Genomic DNA, 22,532 nt, shown 5'->3' on the forward strand with positions numbered 1-22,532 from the left:
GATTAGGGTCTGGATCCCGGAGGCTTCAAAGCGATTTGGGTGGGAGAAGCCTCTACCCCTGTCCCCATTCTATCCCGACAGAGGCCCTACTTCTGCCTGCAGGACTACCATCATGCCTCTGCCTGCCGCATGCACTGACACTGGACTGGTATCCTTGCCTGGAGAATTGCATGCACTGTTGCTGACCAAGTCCCTGCCTGCTGCCTGGACTCAACTCCTGTGGATAACTGCGCTTCTAAAACTACAGGTAAGCTTTTGTTTACCCTTTGCTCAGCAGAATGTATTGTGGGGTGTAATTCATGGTAATTCATGGTATGTGCATGCTATGTGTCTTTGCATGTTGGGCCTCTGTATGTGACCTGACTGCGTAAAAGTCTCACACATGTGGTATCGCCATACTCAGGAGGAGTAGCAGAATGTATTTTGGGGTGTCATTTTTGCTATGTACATGCTATGTGTTGGAAATATCTTATAAATGGACAACTTTGTGTAAAAAAAAATGCGTTTTCATTTTTTTTCCACATTTTCCGAAAGATTCTGGAAAAAAATGACGTGTTCAAAAGACTCATTATGCCTCATAGAATATACGTTGGGGTGTTTGCTTTCCAAAATGGGGTCATTTAGTGGGCTTTTTCATTGTGCTGGTGCTCCAGGGCCTTCAAAAGTGTAATAGGTGGTTGAGAAATGAAAAGTGTATTTTATGCTCCGAGAACGCCTGGAGGTGCTACTTCAATGTTGGACCTCTGTATGTGGCCTGGCTGTAAAAAAGTCTCACACATGTGGTATCGCCATACTCAGGAGGAGTAGCAAAATGTATTTTGGGGGGTCATTTTTGCTATGTACATGCCATGTGTTGGAAATATCTTATAAATGGACAACTTTGTGTAAAAAAAATGCGTTTTCATTTTTTTTCCACATTTTCCGAAAGATTCTGGAAAAAAATGACATGTTCAAAAGACTCATTATGCCTCATAGATTATATGTTGGGGTGTTTGCTTTCCAAAATGGGGTCATTTAGCGGGCTTTTTCATTGTGCTGGTGCTCCAGGGCCTTCAAAAGTGTAATAGGTGGTTGAGAAATGAAAAGTGTATTTTATGCTCCGAGAACGCCTGGAGGTGCTACTTCAATGTTGGACTTCTGTATGTGGCCTGGCTGTAAAAAAGTCTCACACATGTGGTATCGCCATACTCAGGAGGAGTAGCAGAATGTATTTTGGGGTGTCATTTTTGCTATGTACATGCTATGTGTTGGAAATATCTTATAAATGGACAACTTTGTGTAAAAAAAATGCGTTTTCATTTTTTTTCCACATTTTCCGAAAGATTCTGGAAAAAAATGACATGTTCAAAAGACTCATTATGCCTCATATATTATACATTGGGGTGTTTGCTTTCCAAAATGGGGTCATTTAGTGGGCTTTTCCATTGTGCTGGTGCTCCAGGGCCTTCAAAAGTGTAATAGGTGGTTGAGAAATGAAAAGTGTATTTTATGCTCCGAGAACGCCTGGAGGTGCTACTTCAATGTTGGACCTCTGTATGTGGCCAGGCTGTAAAAAAGTCTCACACATGTGGTATCGCCATACTCAGGAGGAGTAGCAGAATGTGTTTTGGGGTGTAGTTGTAAGTATGCATATGCCATGTGAGAGAAATAACCTGTTGAATATGACAATTTTGTAAAGAAAAAAAAAAAAATTATTTTTGCAAAGAATTGTGGGAAAAAATGAAAACTTACAAAAACTCACCATGCCTCTTATTAAATACATTGTAATGTCTACTTTCCAAAAAGGGGTCATTTGGGGGTCATTTCTACTTTCCTGGCTTGTTAGGGTCTCAAGAAGTGAGATAGGCTGTCAGTACATTAGGCGTGATCAATTTTCAATGATTAGCACCATAACTTGTAGACTCTCTAACTTTCACGCAGACCAAATAATGTACACTTATTTGGGTTATTTTTACCAAAGATATGTAGAAGTATACATTTTGGCCAAAATTTATGAAGAAAAATTACTAATTTGCAAAATTTTATAAAAGAAACTAAAAAAAAAACTTTTTTTTTTAAAATTTGCGGTCTTTTTTCATTTATAGCGCACAAAATAAAAAGCCCAGTGGTGAATAAATACCATCAAAAGAAAGCTCTATTTCTATGGAAAAAAGGACGAAAAATTTGTATGGGTTGAGTGTTGCATGACCGCGCAATTGTCATTCAAAGTGTGAGAGCACTGAAAGCTAAAAATTGGTCTGGATGGGAAGGGGGTTTAAGTGCAAAGTAGGCAAGTGGTTAAGCAGACACATATGCACTGAGCTTGCATTAAATGCGCAGCACCGCACGCCTAACAGACTGACATAGACAATCTGTCAGGATACCAATTACTTTTATTGATGTCAGCAAAGGTACACATGGTCATAGATTAGTAAAAATGAAAACTCGTAAGTATTACATGAACTAATAGGAATTGCTCAGATCCAGTGTTCATAAAATTGATTTACAGATGTTAACACAGGAATGATAAAGTAGTTGGATAAAATGACAACGAATAAAACAATGTTGCAACGATGTAGAATTAGTAGAATATGATCGAAACTTCAAAAAACTCAACGCGTTTCGTGGACTTATAGTGCCACTTCATCAGGAGTAGATGTTGGTTTCATATCTAAAAAATATATGTATATAAATATGTATGAAGCAACAATAGCTATATAATAGATGAAAACTGGACAAAAGAGAGAAAAAGGGGGAATTTTTCCAGTTTATCAAAAACTTATGTGGCAGTTGATATGCCTGCTCGCACAAGAGGTAAAGACATAGGGCCAGAGGTCTCCCACAGGAGCTGAGGGAACACAAGGCAACAGGCAGAGGCAAGGGCACCAAACACCGGGAGATGTGGGCTAAGCTGAATAGAGTAAAAAATGGTGCATATGAAAAAATATATAATAATAATAATAGTAATCATATATATTGATATTGCACAGTATGCAAACTGGTACAATTATATAAAATATAAGATTAAAGTGAAAAATGTATTATATATATATATTGTAATATATACATAGTGCTGATTGACGATTGAAGGGTATGAAAGATATACTAATAAAACAGTGACACCCAAGGGAATATTAATAAATTGTGAAGTATAAGCCAATTGTGAAAAGTTGTTAGCCTAATACAGTAGGTGCAAGAATGGAGCCCCAGTCGTGAGGACCACATGGGATTATTGAAAAGTAAAAACCGAATAAGGACGTGAGGAAGTGGAAACTGAGAGGTAGAATAGGAAAAGCCAAAACCAATGATATGAATGTGAAGGAGCAGCGGGGAGTGAGAAGTGAAAGAAATGAATAAGTACCTGAAAACAAAGCCCAGGCTTCCAATGGGTAGGTCCAAGAACATCGCCCCAACAAAGTGTCCCCAGCGTCACGCCAGTGCATACAATGGATCAACAAGGCTTCTGGCTTCTAGGGCACACTAGTTAAACGCTTGCTGATTGGCTGCCTTGTACCTGTTGAAACCACGCCATTAAAACCGCGCTAAAACATCAAATAACGTTACCAAACAACGGACAGTACCCGAACATACAGTGAAATGTTCTGGTTCGGGTCCGGGTACCGAATACCCAAAAGTCCGGTACGAACCCGAACAATACAGTCCGGGTTCGCTCAACCCTAGCCATAATCCATACACAACAGGTGCTACCTCAAAGAAAAAGTCACTTGTGGAAGGTTACATAGTTACATAGCTAGTCAGGTTGAAAAAAGACACAAGTCCATCTGGCTCAACCAATAAGAAAAAAAAAAAACAGTAATGAAAACCCAACCATACAATCCCATATACACAATCTTATACCCGCAGTTGATCCAGAGGAAGGTGAAAAAAACCCAGCAAAGCACGATCCAATTTGCTACAGCAGGGGAAAAAATTCCTTCCTTATCCCCCGAGAGACAATCAGATATTCCCTGGATCAACTTTACCTATAAATATTAGTACTCACTTATATTAAGGTGAACTGCTGCCTGCTGAAATGTACAAGTAATAAGCATAGATCCTAACAACACTGGTTTTGGTAGAGTCGTCACAGATTTTGAAAAACCAGAGGGTTGTAACTATTTAGTAATCACATTCTAAACTATAATGAGTGATACCCTCTTGGATTGTTATGAGACAATCTACTTGGGAACATCTCAGTCCATATACAGTATGTGTAAAGGACTTTAGTTTAGACCAGTGTTTCTCAACCTTTTTACAGTTTAGGCACTCTTAAAAATTATAGATAATCTCAATGCACCCTTTAAAATTTTGGACAGTCTCGGGGCACCCCATTCTAAAATGTAAAAACTATTCTAATAGCGTTACACAATGCAGCAACAGCCACACCTAGGATACTCAACATTAGAGGTGTTTTATTCTTCCAAAGAAAATACACTTTTGCACATTGGTACTGACTAGTATTCCAATGTTTCTCTACTCCCTCAATTTCTCTCCATCAGTCAGCTAATGTCACCCCTGTGCTGCTATTTATTCAAAAAAGCTAGCACCTTCTAATAAACATATATTGAAGCATAAATAAATTCAACTGGCTGCAAAATCATCTGGTTGTGGTTATGACCAGAGTTGTCGAAGTGCTTTGCGCCATTTTATTAACTGTTCATATTTTCTCAGTCTACAGTTTTTCCCTTACCAAATGTTTGGCATCAACTGATCATATCTCATTTTGTGTAGAAAAGGAGTAGTTAATGCATGTCATTAATACTACAGATTGACCTCCTTGAGCTTCCTATATTAAACTATGTTGAGAGTGACAAAATATGACATCCGTGCATATTCTGTACTCTTTATTTGCTGATTTCATTTGAAGGAAGGCCAAATCAGCAATTGATGCCTAATTGTTTCCATTTAGTATTTTGAGTTTCCGTTTCAATGTCCACCCTGTAAAAATATGGTAACTCCCAAGCAGATTACAAAGATGACATCTTTAATGACATCACTAATTGCTTCCTGTGGGAAACAACCTTCACCCACTTATCACCACAAAACTGAGACTAGAATGCCAATCCCTAAAGTGTTTAGAAAGGAAACAAATGTTATCTAGAATTGAAGGGAAAATCCTTTAGGGACAACTTAACAAATGGGGTAAAACAAAAGTGTAAAAGTCTAGACTGACCACTAACCCTGCTCTTTAGAACAATGCATGATGTGATTCATCTGCTCCTCAGACTTGTAAAAATCTATGTTATACCATACTAAAATAAGATGTAATTGATCATTCACAAATGAAATGTTTTTTGTAAAGAATTTACAATGCACCCTCTTGGAAAATATATACATTGTTAGAAAGTTTTTTCACCTGGAAACATTGGGGTGGATTTACTAAAGGCAAATAGATGGTGAACTTTGCAGGTGCACTCATTTTCCCCAGAGCTTAGTCAATGTGGTAAAGCTCTGCTGATTTCCATTATCTAATCATGCGCAAGCAAAAATGTTTTTTATTTTTATTTTTTTTCCCTTGTACCTGATTGGGTATTCTTTACAAAGTGAAATCTTACCTTATTACATTTGCTAAGGAAAACGAGTGCAACTGCACTTGTGAAGTGCACAGTCTATCTGCTTTTAGTGAATTAACCCCATTGTCTTGCCCATTGCAGTCATGGCTTCATTCATGTAGAGTACTGAACTACAGACTACAGAAGAAAATGTATACATTTTTTTGGCACAACACTGAAAATGCGAAACAGAAACAGAGAGACCATTTGAGACAGATTTACTACAATGACAGCTTCATGCTGTCCAAAACTGGCACTGTGTCAACATAAAACATGGCTATGACCATAAGATTGTGCATGTGTTTTAAAATTAACCTATGAGCACACATAAAATTGTACATAACAATACTCTTTCTCCACGTACCCCGTTGGAGAAACCCTAACCTTCCTCATTTACTAACGGTGTAGAATCCACAGATCTAGGTATTAAAACGCTGGGTCATATTATCTCTCAAGGGCAACTCCTTACCTTTGACCAGTTGAAGATTATTTTTCATCTCCCTAATGACATGGTTTTCTGCTTCCTTCAACTCCGTCATGCGTTTCACACAATACCTTAGACGTATCTCACTATATTCACAACCCTTAGGAGAGCCTACTTATTGCAGGCACTTTAGACAAACCAATTTCTACTATTTACTCCCTGTTGAATACAGCTAATGAACCTAAACTTACCTTCCTATTACAAAAATGACATACGGTATCAGCACTTTGCCCTAAGTGCTTTATTGTAGAAGGCTCCCTTCTCCATTTGCTATGGTCCTGTCCTAAAATCTGGGATAATTGGGAGGAATATCATATCAACTATCTATGCAACGCGTACGGGGGAGGAGCTGTGACGTCAACCGCGACGCTCCGAAGGGATCACACACCGAGCGGCTAGCCCGCAGTGTATTCCACATACATGCTGTTCGTTATGCACTTGGAAAGTGCTATGTCTGTAAGTGTACTATATTGTTTTAAGCATTAAACTGTTGAATATACAGAGAGCACTAGATGTCCTTTTGTTCCCCCCTCTGCATGGTGGAATCCCCCATTATGAGATCGGTCTGAGGTTGGTGATTGGAGGCAAAAGCTGTTTTATATCGGGAGCCCATCTGATTTAATATCTTACTGTGCAATGACCCTAGAGGTCTGGGAATTGAGGTGAGAGGCTAGCACACACTATGGTGATGGAATCACAGTAGAAGAGGTGCATAAGTTTCATCCTTCACAGCACGGGCTTCCTTAAATTCTATGGCTTGGCTCTTTGACATCTAAAGGACTTTTTGTTATGCTTATGCTTATATGGTATTTGTGATTGAATTGTTCATTTAGAACTTTTTCACTTTTATTACTTCAATGTATATATTTTATCATTTATTTTAGCGCTGCACCCCTTATTTGTATTTTATGCCTATACCGGGTTTTGTTAGATTTGACCTTCACTGGTGTTCAGCAGCTCTTATTCCATTTTGGTGATTGTAGCGCTGAATGCGTTTCTATTTAATCTATGCAATGGCAAGAGTGGTAATCCCTAAATATCACTCAAAACAAGGATCACAAAACACTCGGCACCCAACAAATAGATCCTTCCACGGCGCCTCGGCTAGAGAAGTCAGGGTGATGAAAACCTCTAAAAATGACAATACTCAAAATGCAAGCCAGCAATATACAATAAAAACTCTAAAATAGTCAAATTCCAAAACATATGATAAAGTGACATGCGGTGCATGTATATAAAGATAATCCCATGTGAAGGAAATGACAGTCATAGAACTAACATGTCAGAGAGTTCATGATAAGCAGTCCATTCAAAAAACAGGGAAGCAGCCGTCCACCACACCACGTGTAAAGATATCACCGCTCCCAATGGTAATACACTTACCAGAGGACTGGTTAAAAGCGCTTAACAGACGTATCCAATCAGGGGCTGTATAATGGATATCCAGGGACAGCAGCAGTTCAATATTAACACATATGAGGGATATAAATTAGATAAACCATAGCGTAATATTGCAAAGCTAAAAGTTTAATAATATTATAAAAAGGATCCACTCACATTTGGTAAGATGTAAAAAGGCCTTAAACTTAAAGCCAGTAAGTCCAGGTGATGCAGCACCGTCGGCATGCCGGTCTCTAATACTCCGCTCGTCCGTCTACCCGGTGAACCAACGTCACTTCCGGTTAGACGTCTGACGCAAGTAAACAATCTTCGTTGTCATGCACGCTCCTTAAAAACTTTCGACATCTGTGGCATTGTGCTGTGTAATAAAACTGCACATTTTAGTGCATAATTTAGCATAATTTTGATCAGTGTAACTGGCATTTAAGCCTTTAAAATGAGGATTTTTGACATTCGATTCCCATAGACTTCAATGGAGTTTGTTTGTTCAAACAAACTTTTCCTCTGTTCTTGGTGTTCTGGTGCGAACCGAACAGGGGAGTGTTCGGCTCATCACTAGTTAAAATGACCATCAAGTTCAACCTATTGGCATAAATCAGAAATACTGTTAACCTATAAACAGCTAGCCACCCACATTTAGAGTAAACTGGTTAAAGTGGGGTGCTATGAGTAGCTGCTCCTTGCACAGCTGTTATTATTAAAAAAATATTCTCATATATGTGTATATATGTGTATATATATATATATATATATATATATATATATATATACATATACAGTATATATATATTTTTTTATTTTTCTTCAATACAAAGCATTAGGATTTGCAAAGTATGAGGCATTGTTTTATGTTACTTGTCTGACTGAGGGCTGATAATCGAAATTCAGATATAGATAACCACTGTTTTTGGGATTGTATTCAATATGTGCAAAGAGAAATTACACAAATACTTATATAAGTAGTGATAGACGAACATCGGCCGGGGCGGTTCGCGAACGTTATCCGCAGACTTTCTCAAATGTTCGCGAACCGCAAGTTCGCGGCGGGCCCCATTGACTTTAATGGCAGGCGAACTTTAAAAACCTTCGGGTCATATTTGAAGCCACAAAATACTTACTAGCTGTGCACAAATAGTCCCACAACATGGACACTGTCATATTTCAATTCCAGTCTGAAAAATTAGGCATTTACAGGATAAAGAAGTAAGCGTCGGCCATTTCAGGCCCCAAAAATTAGCCCACATGCTTTTACCTGACAGCTAAGAATGTTGTATTCTGTGGCTGAAGGTACACTAGGCATTCACAGGATACAGAAGTAAGTGTTGGCCATAAAAGGCCCCAAAAATTAGCCCACATGGCTTTACCTGACAGCTAAGAACGTTGTATTCTGTGGCTGAAGGTACATTAGGCATTCACAGGATACAGAAGTAAGTGTCGGCCATAAAAGGCCCCAAAATTTGCCCACATGGATTTACCTGACAGCTAAGAATGTTGTATTCTGTGGCTGAAAGTACATTAGGCATTCACAGGATAAAGAAGTAAGTGTTGCACACTCCATGCCCCAAAAATTAGCCCACATGCGTTTACCTGACAGCTAAGAATGTTGTATTCTGTGGCTGAAGGTACATTAGGCATTCACAAGATACAGAAGTAAGTGTTGCCCGGCCATTACAGGCCCCAAAAATTAGCCGACATGCGTTCACCTGACAGCAAAGAATGTTGTATTCTGTGGCTGAAGGTACATTAGGCATTCACAGGATAAATGAGTAAATGTTGCCCATTCTAGGCCCCAAAAATTAGCCCACATACGTTCACCTGACAGTTAAGAACGTTGTATTCTGTGGCTGAAGGTACATTAGGCATTGACAGGATACAGAAGTAAGTGTCGGCCAGTATAGGCCCCAAAAATTAGCCCACAAGCGTTCACCTGACAGCTAAGAACGCTGTATTCTGTGGCTGGAGGTACATTAGGCATTGACAGGATAAATAATTGTCGGCCATGAAAGGCCCCAAAAACTTACAATGGACATAAAATGCCTTTTATGCCGTTGTATTTACCGAAGACAAGGACCATGAATTGTTACGGGTGGATGGCGGTCTGGCGGATATTTGTCGCCTGTCATGAGAAATTTTAAGCAAACATGGTCTACTGGTCACATGTGTTGAATTCCTCTGAGATCCATGCCTCATTCATTTTGTGAGGTAGTCAACACTGTCATGAGCTAGGCGAGTGCGCTTTTCGGTCACGATCCCCCCTGCTTCGCTGAACGTCCTTTCGGACAGGACACTGGGTGGGGAGCAAGCCAACAGTTCCATTGCAAATTGTGCAAGCTCTGGCCAGAGGTCAAGCCTGCCCACCCAGTAGTCCACGGGTTCATCACTTCTCAGAGCGTCCACATCGGTCGTTAACCTGATGTAGTCGGACACCTGTCGGTCTAGGCATTCCCTGATCCTGGATCTGGAGTACAGCTGTCGATGGGTCGGCTGAAAGAATGATCTTATATCAGAAGTGACCAATACATCTTTAAAACGCCCTCTTCTTGCAGGCGCTGTTGGATTGGTACCCGCAACTGTTTCTCTGTGAGTGGAAATTCCTCTGCCAGCGCACGCAAAAGCAGAATGCAGCATTTCTAGAAGCAAGGCCTTCTGACCGCCCTCTGTGATGGTGGTAACATTTCCGCCATTTTTTGTTTGTACAGGGGGTCTAAGTACGTTGCCACCCAGTACTGGTCCTTGCCCTTTATGCTTTTTATATGGTGGTTCCCCTTAAAACACTGGAGCATGAAGGCCCCCATTTGCACTAAACTGGAAGAGGTGTAGTGGCCTGGCTCCTGCTCATCATCCAGGATAATGTCGTCCTCATTCTTCTCCCCCATCCACGGACAACACCAGGGATCCCAGAAAGGTTTTAAAGCATGCTCTACTTGCTCCTCCTCATCCGCCCCGGTACCATCCTCCTCTGACTCCTCTTCAGACTCCTGTTGTTGACTTGTCTCAGGTGGAGTAGCACCCCTTGGGAATTCATCCAACATTGCGACTTCCTCATCTTCCTGCTCCTCGACGGCTTGATCAATGACACGATGCAATGCACGCTCCAGAAAGAAGGCATAAGGTATGATGTCACTGATGGCGCCCTGGCTGTGACTGACCAGTTTGGCGATCTCATCAAATGGCCGCAGAAGTCTGCATGCATCGCGCATGAGCAGCCACTGGAGCGGTGAAGAAAACCCAAGCTCCACAAAACCTGTCCAGCCGCAGAGTTCGTACAGGTAGTCATTAACTACACATTTCTGCTGGAGCAGCCTATCAAGCATATACAAGGTTGAATTCCATTGCGTCGGGCAGTCACAAATAAGACGCCTGACGGGCAGGTTGTTGCAGGTTCACATGCTTGACAGCCGTCAGAGGGTTCACCCAGTGGGCAGTAAAAGTTAGATACCTTCCCTGCTCATGTTTGCTAGACCACTTGTCTGTGGTCAGATGTATCTTGGCACCAACACTGTGTGCCAGAGATACATTCACTTGCCGCTGAACATGGCCATATAGCTCTGAAATGCCCTTCTGCGAGAAATGTTTCCTTCCATGGACCTTCCATTGTGGTGTTCCAATGGCTACAAATTTCCGAAAGGCCTCCGAGTCCACCAGTTGATATGGCAGTAGTTGGCGGGCTATCAGTTCCGACAAGCCAGCAGTCAACCATTGGGCAAGAGGGTAATCCGGCCTCATCATTTTTTTTACGCTACAACATTTGGGCCACGGAAGCCTGCCTTTTTCCAGAACAATGTGAGGACGGCATGATGGAAGGTGGAGTGGAGGACAATTGTGAGGAGAGAGGAGAAGGAGAAGGAGAAGAGGCTGGGCGGTGAGAGCCTGGAGTGTGGCTTTGTGGGTTCTGACGGCGTTGCTCCCACTGGGCTCAGTGATGGGAGTCCAGGTGCCTTCTTAAGGCGGTTGTCCCTAGGTGAGTGTTGGGCTTACCGCGACTTATGCGTTGACTGCAAAGGCTGCAGATGGCAACACTATTGTCAGCAGCGGACACATTAAAAAAAGCCCACACTGCGGAGCCATGTGCTGGCATCCTGGGAGCGCCAGATGTGACTGTACATGGTTGATGGCTCACTCTTGATACATTAGCAGTCTGCTTTGTCTCTCCTGTGCAATGTAAGTTCCGCCTGCTTCTCCTCCCTATCTGCTGGTCCATCTCTTCCTCTGAACTCCCCTCCTCTTCCTCTCTTTTGGGCGCCCACGTGACGTCCATAGACACGTCATCATCGACGTCACCTTCCCCACCACTAACATTCGAGATCTCGGAATAGGCAGCAACAGCGGGGACCAACCTCCTTTGGCTGATCTGGGTACTGTCGTCAGACTGTTGGGTGGTGGCTGTTGCTACCTCCTCTTCCTGATCCGATGCCAAGAATGGCTGCGCATCGCAAATGTCTTGTGATGGATCAGAAAATAATTCCAGTGACTCAAGCGGAGGGTATATGGTGGTGGTGGTGTTGGTGGTGGTGTCTTTGGGGGTGCACACAGCAGAGAGTTAAGAGGGTGCAGATAGAGAGGATGAGGAGGGTGCAGAAGAGGAAGGCTGAGTGAGCCACTCAACCAAGTCTAGTGCGTCCTTTGACGTAACACTTTGGCTCCAGCCTACTGCTCCTGCCCTACCCCTACCACCCCCGAGTAAGGGCCTGCCTCTTCCTCTGCCTGTCATTTTTTAAATTACCCTGTGAAAAAAGTCTCTAGAGAAGCGCAGTATATGTGGAAGAAGGTATATAACACCCCCTTCAATCTGTGGTTTTGGGGGGTCACTGACCTATAACACCAGTTCTCCAAAAAATTGGCCAGTAAGTTTGGCACTGTGTGTAGCAGAGTTAACGCAGCAAAAGAGGCAATATTTTTGCAGGACACAAATACACTGTTATAAAAGTATACTGTTAGATAATACCCCGCTTCAATCTGTGGTACCAGTTATAATACTTTTTTTAAGGTGCTTTTGTCACTCTTTGTAGTTGTAGTATCGCTGCAGAAACGCTCACCACACCAGTCACAATGCTGCACAGTGCACAATACAAATCCACTATAATATGCTTTCTATATTAGAAAGTATATTATAAGTGTATTACACCCCTATATAGAGCACACCAAAGAATAGTACACCTATACCAAATACCAGTCCTTGAAAGGACTTTTGTGGACCTATAACAGAGCGATCTGTGTCACTAACAATCTGTCCCTGCTCCCCACAGCAAACCTCTCCCTACACTGACAAAAGAGACAATATAGATAGAACACCTATACCAAATACCAGTCCTTAAAAGGACTTTTTTGGACCTATAACAGAGCGATCTGTGTCACTGACAATCTGTCCCTGCTGCACACAGCAAACCTCTCCCTACACTGACAAAAAGCAGAATGTAAAATGGCAGCCAGCTCAGGTCTATTTATAAGGTAGGGGGTATGTCCATGTGCTGAAATGTCTCCGTTGGCTGTCCTGTTCCACCTGATGGATGTGTCATGGGTCAAAGTTCTCCCCAATGTAAACTAATATGGCCGCCACGAACAACGCCATATGTTCGCAAGATCTGCGAACTGCGAACAAGCAAAGTTCGCCCGCGAACCGACCGCCGGGCAAACCGCAAGGCCATCTCTACTTATAAGTACATTTAATTAGGTATAGACGGACACAGATAAGTAATATTAGAAAATATAACAAGAATACTTAACTAAAGATGTTGTTTTGCCATGAGCCCCACCTGCTTTTACGGCATGGCAGATGATCACAGATGCATGCATGATAGCAAGCTCTGATATGAGACTGAATATTCCAAGTCATAACTGTAGTATATAGGGCGTATGTGAGAAATGGCCAACCCACACCCATTGGAGCAAAATTACCTTTCAAGGAAGATAGTACATTCCTGAAAGGAGATTAGTGGTCTGGCTTGTCCATATAGTGAGTGTACAATGACATTCCTATAGCATGAAGTCATCTTAAGTAACTAGACTTTGGAGGCTTGCTTCTTTAGATATTGTGGGAAAATATGCGATTTTTATATGAAATATGGAATATGAACTTTCTCCATCAGATGAGAGAACAATAGCCCCTGCTGCCCTGTTGCCATACTTTGCTCATGGTTAATGAGGCCACACTTTATCATGGTGGCCCAGTAGAGAGGAAGCAGAGGTAGGAGGTATTACACCATTACTAGTGTCCATGGAATCTGGCTGCTGTTTCTTCAGGGTACAGGGGTATTCAGGGGTCCAATGATGTTCTGTAAAGACATCAGAAAGTGCAAGCCTGCATCTGGAGGTGGCTACTACAGTATGTAAATCTTTGTTGAGCTGCCCGCTGCATGTTCATTTGACTCTTGTGGGGCACAATGGGGGTTACCTTTAGAGCATCTCCCCTATTATACATATTATTTTTTTATGTGCAGTGGGGAAAAAATCCTAGAGTGCAGGATCTAAACCAAGCTCCTGGCAGACATTACCTCTAAGCTTCGGCTAAACATACATCTGGTCTATGTAACGGGACACATTTGTACTGAGGAGGTTGCAGGGGCTGTACAAGGGCATATTTCCTTTGAAACCATCCTTACCCTTTGAAGCTGACTTTTACTTTAAAGTGGAAGTAAACCCTCCTATCTTTTTCAGCCAAGGAAGCTGCCATCTTGGCTTCTGTTTATTCAACTGCCATGATGCTGCTCATGCGATGACTTATGACACCAGCCATTGGAAGGTTTGACAGTTTGGTTGAGAGCACAATCAATGTTATAGTTACATTCTCGGCATGTGCTGGAAATGTAACTGGTTTTTGAAACCGTTAATTCTATGGGTTTACTTCCACTTTAAATACTGAAAGCATGGTCATTGCATGGTATAAAAAAAAAGCCTCAGTGTGACTCTTGTAGATGAAAATGCCTAATAATGTTCTTGTTCAAAAGCTTTGCTTTCCAACAATATTTGTATTTTGCTGTTAAAACATCTTGAAAAACCGCAGTCAGGAAATTTTTAATGTTTCCTAAACCCTTGTCAAAATATCATTTTCAATCTAAGGAAGAAAACATCATATCTTCATTTGTTATTGTACATATCAGGAAGGAAGTTATTTCCAGGCTATGTTCAACAGTCTTCTGCTATCTGTAAAAACAACGCTTTGTTCTTATTTAAAAACCTCTTATAATGATCTAGCAAAAATGACATCATACTTATCAGCACCTGGAACCGTTATCGTCTTTCCTTGATCTGCACTATCTTGGATACTCTGCTGTACTGTTAGTAACTCTTCTTTTATAATTAAAACACTCATGAGACATAGGGGTTGATTTACTAAAGGTAAATAGACCTTACACTTTGCAAAGTGTTGTTGCACTTTGGAATAGTGGGCAGAATTGCAGCGACTCTGCCCGCGATTCAAATCGCCTAGGTGTGAATGGAGCCTTAGTGGTAGTCATGTTCACTGCTCTATGCACACTACCAATTCCATAATACATGGTCCATCTTGGGAGTGAGCAAGAGAGGGTGGCTATGTTCCTACATACAGTGTGACTATAGAAAATGAACATAGAAACCCTCTGACACAGGAGTTCCCAAACTCTGGGTCGCGAGCTGTGTTTGAGTGGGTCACACTGAGCCGGATTTTACTGAGAGCGGGCCTGCTTAAATTGTGCTGTGCGAGCCCTCGCAAATTACTGTTGTTGTTGGGGGCCCAAAGCAGAACTGCCCCTTAAGCCGCAAATCAGGAGCCCCATCAGCACTGCACTGTAGATCAATCCACCGGCCGTGCAGACAGTGACAGCCAGGTCGGCATCGGCGGCGCACTGTGCTACAAGGAGCAGATGGGGCCTTGAGCTCCACTGACGCTCTGACCCCGTACAGAACCGTGCTGTGTTATGTACGGGAGGCGGCGCCTCGGGGTAGGAGTCAGACTGCACAGTGGAGCCGTTATCAGAGTGCATCAGATTGGAGCTGAGCTGGCCAGGACAAACAGGTAGGTCTTTCCCCTCCCTTGGCTTCCTAATTCCCATAGGTAGAGACTGGCTGTGGCTTTATTTTCTAAAGAGCAGCATGGGCCACCAGATGTCCAGACCAGACACTGCTTGATGGCTTATTTTAGGCCTGGTTCACATGTATGCGGGTTGGTGGCCCACATTTGCACAGGCATAGCAGCCCATTGATTTGAATGGGCTGCTATGCTTGCGTTTTCCGCAGAAAAAAGGTGCATGCAGAATTTAAAAAATGCAGTGGCCTTGGGCTGTCAACCCGCATACATGTGAACCAGGCCTAAAGCAGTAGTAAAGTAATTTACAAATAAAAACACTGGTCCCCCTGCAGGTTTAACCACTTCTGGACCGGAAGGATTTGCCCCCTTAATGACCAGGCCATTTTTTGCGATTTGGCACTGGGTTACTTTAACTGACAATTGCGCGGTCGTGCGATGCTGTACCTAAATAAAATCGATGTCCATATTTTCCCACAAATAGAGCTTTCTTTTGGTGGTATATGATCATAATAAATTGAAAAGTAGTAAATTGATATTTTTAATTTAACATCCCCCTCCCTGCATTATTATTACTATTATTATTTGCATTTATATAGCGCCATCAAATTCTGTAGTGCGTTACAATATTCAATTACAAGCAAGTGGGTCCCAAAAAATAACTGTATTCAGAAGTGGGTCTCGGGCCCAAAAAAGTTTGGGAAGCCCTGATCTTACATAAATTTTGATCACAGCAGCAAAAAAAAGGAAATTGGGCAATTGGAATTGGCTAGGAGTATTAAAAGGTGCATTTGTGAGTTAAGAATACATACTGTACCTGAATAGAATTTTCTTTTTCTTAAACCAGCGTCATTTTAATCACTGTTAGAGTAAATTTGTAATTAATACTCTCTACATTACATTCTGTTTGTGTACATGGATGCATTTATAGCCATTGACTTATCTTAGTTTCTTTTATTGCCTGTATAATGTACTGCCAGTATTGATTATGTGATGGTAATGAATGCAACCATTGTGTGTTAGTTTTTTTTATATCATTATCTTTTTTATTGCATAATAAATATCTGTTAATGATGCACACATATATATTTGACTGTCTATTGAGTGGGTAAATAGTCTAATCTTGTTAACATATATTCTTTTTACTGTGTTTACAGATTGGAGCAGGATATCGAACAACTAGAAAGTGAGGAGTCATTAATATCTGCCAAAGAACAAATCTTAAGAGAAAAGTTAAAAGCGACTGAAGTATCATTTCTAGATATACAGAAGGTAAAATAACTTTTTGTCTTTGACAGTAAGGGCGGGGTCAACTAAAACTAGAGCATTCAGAATCTGGCACAGCTGTGCTTGGTAGCCAATCAGCTTCTAACTTTAGCTTGTTCAATTAAGCTTTAAAAATAAAATCTGGATGCTGATTGGTTTCTCTACAGAGCTGCACTCGATTTTGCATGCTCCAGTTTTTCTAAATCTCCCCCTAAGGCTGCATTCACATGTCAGCGTATGATCGCGGGCAGAACCGCCGCGGTTCCGCCCGCAATTCGGAGATTTATTGCAAATCGCGGGACGCCTAGCGTTGCCCGTTGATTTGCAATAGCCCCCCAAACGCAGAGCGATGTTGCCGCGATTTACGCCCGCCGAATCGCGGCAACATCGCGCAAACAAAATCGCGGGACGCAATACGCTCCAAAGAAGCTCTTGTACTTTTTTGGAGCGTATTGCGTCCCGCGATTTTGTTTGCGCGATGTTGCCGCGATTCGGCGGGCGTAAATCGCGGCAACATCGCTCGGCGTTTGGGGGGCTATTGCAAATCAACGGGCAACGCTAGGCGTCCCGCGATTTGCAATAAATCTCCGAATCGCGGGCGGAACTGCGGCGGTTCTGCCCGCGATTATACGCTGACATGTGAATGCAGCCTTAGAGTTTTGTATGCTGTATATGATCTGTGGATTTGCAGATGTCCCATTCTATATGTTAATCTGCCCAAAAGTTAAAGTCTATCTAAAGCTGGACTCTTTTTTTTTTGGGGGGGGGGGGGCGGTTGCATTAGAAAATAGTTGAAATGCGTGTCAGTTTTTTTTTCTTTTATATGTTCTGTGTGATCTGTTTTAGAGATCTTCCTTCACTTCTTTCCCTGGAGATACAAGAAGCAGGAAAAATCCCTCAGTTGTCACTTGGACAGGTGGCCCCAATGGAGGATTTCACTCACCTCCTGTTCTGTTGACAACTGTAAAATTCATATTTCTCGTTACTTTGGGACAGTAGTCACCAGGACAGATAATGAGGAAAAATCTACCAAGCGTAGACAGCAATAAAAACCTCACAGAGTTTTTAGCACTACTCTGCTCTAACATGCAATTTTTGAAGATTCAGGTGTTTGCGCACAAATGGGTGGTAAAGGCTCTAGTGCATTACATTTTAGAAAAAAAAAAAAACAAATGCATGTCATGATTTTAAATTTTCAACCCAATTTAACATTTACTAGCAAAACTTTTGTTTCTGTATAAATGTGAAAACCAGGAATTTTACCTACTTAAGTCTGGGGGTATTTTCTTTCTAAGCCCCCTTTAGTCCCAGCGTGTTTTTTTTATATATTTGGTGATGTCTTATTTCCGCACATGTATTGTAGATCATTTTATGGGGACAGATAGGTATTTTGTTTTTGGTAGCAGATTTGGATTCTTATATTCCCATTTCCTTGGTTTTTATTAGAAAAAAAAAATGAATTTCCCTGTACATTATCCTAACCTAATGTTTACGTAAATTTCACACCCTGATGTACTTACTGAAAAATATAATCAAGAAAGTCTGATGAATAAAATATCACCTTAGTTCAACTTTTATGTAATGCAGAGGAATGGTAAAGCTCAAAGTGAACGTATTTTACTGCAGGAGAGCTTTATTTCTCTCTTGACAGCACATTGCAATGCACGCATTGGGAGAAAAACGTTTTGCATAAATTGTTAGCATAGTATTAAGATTAGAATAAGTTGGGTTGACGAGGGCTAATATTAGCACAAAGATAATTTTTAAGTCAGCGATTACTTAAAATTTGAATGATATTGCGTTCACTTACGTGTGAGCATTTGATACTTTTGTAATAAATGAAAATATCATCCAGATCATTCAACATCATTGTGGGTGCTCATTATAGGTCATAATACGTATATATAAAAAAATATATACTGTATATATACATTTTTTTTTCTTTTTTTTTTTCTATTTGTACCATTGTTTTAATGTGGATCTAGGCACTAGAGATCTTATCCAGATCCCCTATGCAGCTGTGCAGCAACAAATCACTTCCAATAGTGATCTATTGCTGGCCACAAACAGCCAACTATAGATCACTATAACAGTGATGTGTTGCTGCAGGGTGACAATGGACAGCTATCTGCAACAGCGCTGCCTGAGTCATAAATGTTTTCCAGTACAGCACACCAAGTGAATCACAAAGTAAATGATCACAACAATGCTTCAGTTGCCTCTTCACCCATCAGGAAAGCAACTTTAACATTGTTTTATCAATGTAGGGCTTAATCATATAGGCTTTGCCTGAGCGTTCTTATTCAGAGGAAGTGCTGTGATGTCATATCCCTTCCAGAGTAAACACAATGTGCATGCATTATATTTACAGTGATCATCTACAATGCGCTCCTATGAAGTGCTGTGTTTCTAGATCAGAGGCCCCAAAGCTGATTGTTTCAGATCCTAAGCCTATAGTTGGACCCTGACTGTCACTGACAACCTTTGGTTTCATCAGCAGAAGCTGCCAGGATTGCTAAGTCTGGGTGTTCCTTTAAAAGGGTATCTGAGACTTTGGTGATTAAGCAAATATATATATTGATTGAAAATAAATCAGTAGTATGCCCTGTGCTGTCCATCCCACTGATAACAGCATAGACCATTTAAAATTAAAAAATAAAAAGGTAAGTTAATAATTGCAGCAGAGCTCCTAGCCCAACAAATCCTTGGTGATGTTACAGAGTGGGTTGACCAAAATCATCCAAGTTGCTCTCAGCAGCTCAGCTCACTCTTCTCCCACTCCCAAAGCATCTGTTCTGTGCTTACATTAAAGAAGCCTACAGAGAAACTCTTGAAATACCTTTCCAGGCTCAGGGAGCATCTACTAATATGAGTAGTTACTATATCAAAAGTTCACAGTACATTAGTGTGATGGTCACTTAGAAGTATGCTTTTTACATTTGTGGTTGTCGGGAAGACCCTCCCAACCTACAGATAGCTAAAAAGATCATTGTTCAAAATGGTTACTCATCTGAGAGGCAGACATTAATCACTGCTCAAGGAACCCATTGCAACCCCAAAGGAACCCAAGGGTTCTATGAAACCCTGGTTGAGAAAAGCTGCATTAGAGACTAGATGGCTGGAAGTATCCCAATTACTGCCTGGACTGTGGAGCGGGATGAACTAAACTGCTGAGAGAATGCCTTAAAGCTGAAATTGGATCTGCTTATATTGCCTCCTTTGTTTCTTCCTTCTACCTTCATCTACAAACTAATGCAAATTTTGAATTAAAACCTTTCCATGTTAAAGTGGTTCTAAATGCAGAATTTTTTTTTTTATCTTAATACATTCTATTCATTAAGATAAAATACCTTCTGTGTGTAGCAGCCCCCCTCAGACTCCATACTTACCTGAGCCCTTTTTCGATCTAGCAATGTTGCACCAGAGTCTTGGCTGTCCAGGACTCTACCTTCTTATTGGCTGAGATAGCAGCAAGCGCCATTGGCTCTCGCTGCTGTCAATCAAAATCAGTGAGCCAATGAGGAGAGAGGGGGCGGGATCGAGCCACGGCTCTCTGTCTGAACAGGGACCCGAAAAGAGGAAGATCTGGGCTGCTCTGTGCAAAAACAGAGCACAGAGCGAGTAAGAATAACATGTTTGTTATTTTAAAACAAAAAACAATTAAGACTTTAATATCACTTTATTTACACATCTTAATATTGACCCAGCAGTGTTATCACTTGGTCTCTGTGTTTCTCTGTGCAGACATACTATGGCTGACATAATGCAGACATACTATGGCTGATGTTAAAAGGCAGATAGTGTGCTGTACATAGCTGCTTGAAAAAATAATGCCTCTTCCTTAGTCTACTTTTTAAGAACCCTCAACCCTGATACAAGCAATAGACTGGCTCTTGGGAGGATTTATAGAAATATTAAAATTACTTAAGGAGTTAGTGTCAGTCCAGAGGTGTGTCCATTCCTAGACAGGCTGTGTTTGCATTCAGCCTGCTACAGGTGAGATGATAAATGTTCAATGATTGTAGAACTGAAATCCAATAATTAAAAAGGTGAGTTAGCAACAATAAATTTGGGAAGGAAAGGACTTGATGATGCTGAATGTCCCGCAGACAGGAAATAAGGTGTGCGCTATCTGACTTGCTGCAGCTTCTAAAGCACACAATGAAAAGCCCACAGCATGTTGAAATCAGAGGGGGTGATTTAATAAAACTGGAGAGTGCAAAAACTGGCGCATCTCTGCATAGAAACCAACCAGCTTCCAAGTTGTATTGTCAAAGTTTAATTGAACATGCAGTTGGAAGCTGATTGGCTACCATGCACAGCTGCACCAGATTCTGAGTGCTCCAGTTTTACTAAATCAACCCCTCAGTGAGCAATTTCCGCACAAAAGAGGAGCCTGTAAAAATGCTCAAGACTAAAGGTATAGCTGAGTTTCTGCTTTAATGGCTTTAGTGCTCCTTTCTATTTTATTGAGATGGTTACATTTTTCAGACCTCTGAAGGAGCGGGTTTAGTAGAAACGAGTGTGGATTTATCTAAATAAGCATGGAGATATTGTGATTGGACAAAATTTCCAAGCAAACATATTAAACTATTGGTATTGGGGGAGAGAGGGGTATATGCATTACAGTGAAGTTTTAAATATACGTTGTTCGTCAGTATAAAAGACCTGAACGAAATTTCTTATTTTCACAGAGCTTATCGAATCGGGATAAAGGTAAGACATTTTCCATTCTATTGTGTTTTTAGATTTTTTTTAATAGTTGAAATTATAAGTATAAATAGGGGTAATGTTCAGCGTTAAGGCTTTGGCATAAAAACCTGCTAACTACAGAATGCATTGATACAAATCAAGCCTACCTTACGGTGGCCATCAATTACTTTTTTTTCTTTGATCAGCCAGCAAGCTCATTAAAAAAAGATGAATGGATTCCTCCATCCTCACAAGCACAATTGCTGAGATATTGCATTCTGACAGTGGGACTCCTCAATGTCAGAAATGCATGGATCAATGGCTGCAGCCAATTGACTGCAGCTGCTGATCAAGAAAAGCTTTCCAACATTCCCGTTCTGCAGAAGTCGATTATAGCTATCAACTTCTTCTGAACAGGATGGATAGAAATTCAAGCAATCCCTGCTGAACTGGCTGAGTTCTGATCCATCTATGACCAGCTTTTCACCTGGATGACCAAACTGCATATTGTTAAATAATCTTAATATAATGAATTCACATAAACAATACCAAACCTGCTCTTTCCATGAGACTATTAGTATTATTGAACAGTAGAGATGGGCTCTGGCGTGTTCGGAATCCTAGTCCCAACCCACCTGCCCGATCCCGCCATGAAGCTGAAACTGCACACCGCTAATCATAGGCAGTGAGAAATTTCCCGGTCTGCAGCTGCACAGTTCGGGAAATGTCTCACTGCCTGTGACTGGAGGTGGCAGGATCAGGCAGGTGGGTTGAGACTAGGATCCCGAACATGTCCGAGCCCATCTTTAATGAAGAACAATGCTCTGTTTACTAGTCTATGGATGTTCTTTGTCTTAATAAACACATTCCAAACTTGGGTCAGTCATAATGATGCAAAGATTTGGGATTTTATTGCTATGTAGCAGGATTTTGCATTCGAAAATGGATAGTAGTTCATTTAGATGGTTAAGACTCAGAAAACCAAAAAAAAAAATAATAAGAAATTTGATTTACACCCCTAAAAGACCTTTTCAAGTATCTGCATGCCTTTTAGGACTTTACAAATTTGAAAACAATGAATATGCATTTCTTTGTGAATTACACTAAGACAGGAAAAACTACTAGCAATGTATTTGTATAAGAAATACTAGTAACACAC

General features: G+C 41.1%; 1 protein-coding gene across 1 annotated transcript in view; it reads left to right on the top strand.

Annotated features, from left to right (window-relative positions):
* Positions 1–22,532, top strand: part of LOC309563979 (paralemmin-1-like) — a 231,229-nt gene that overhangs the window by 197,015 nt on the left and 11,682 nt on the right. Inside the window, exons 4-5 of the mRNA XM_082268609.1 lie at positions 16,573–16,687; positions 21,376–21,397. Of these exons, the coding sequence (XP_082124735.1) occupies positions 16,573–16,687; positions 21,376–21,397 (137 nt within the window). The remainder of the gene's footprint in view (positions 1–16,572; positions 16,688–21,375; positions 21,398–22,532) is intronic.

The sequence above is a fragment of the Pelophylax lessonae genome (genome assembly GCF_965119305.1).
Source record: "Pelophylax lessonae genome assembly, chromosome: 1".
Lineage (NCBI taxonomy): Eukaryota > Metazoa > Chordata > Amphibia > Anura > Ranidae > Pelophylax > Pelophylax lessonae.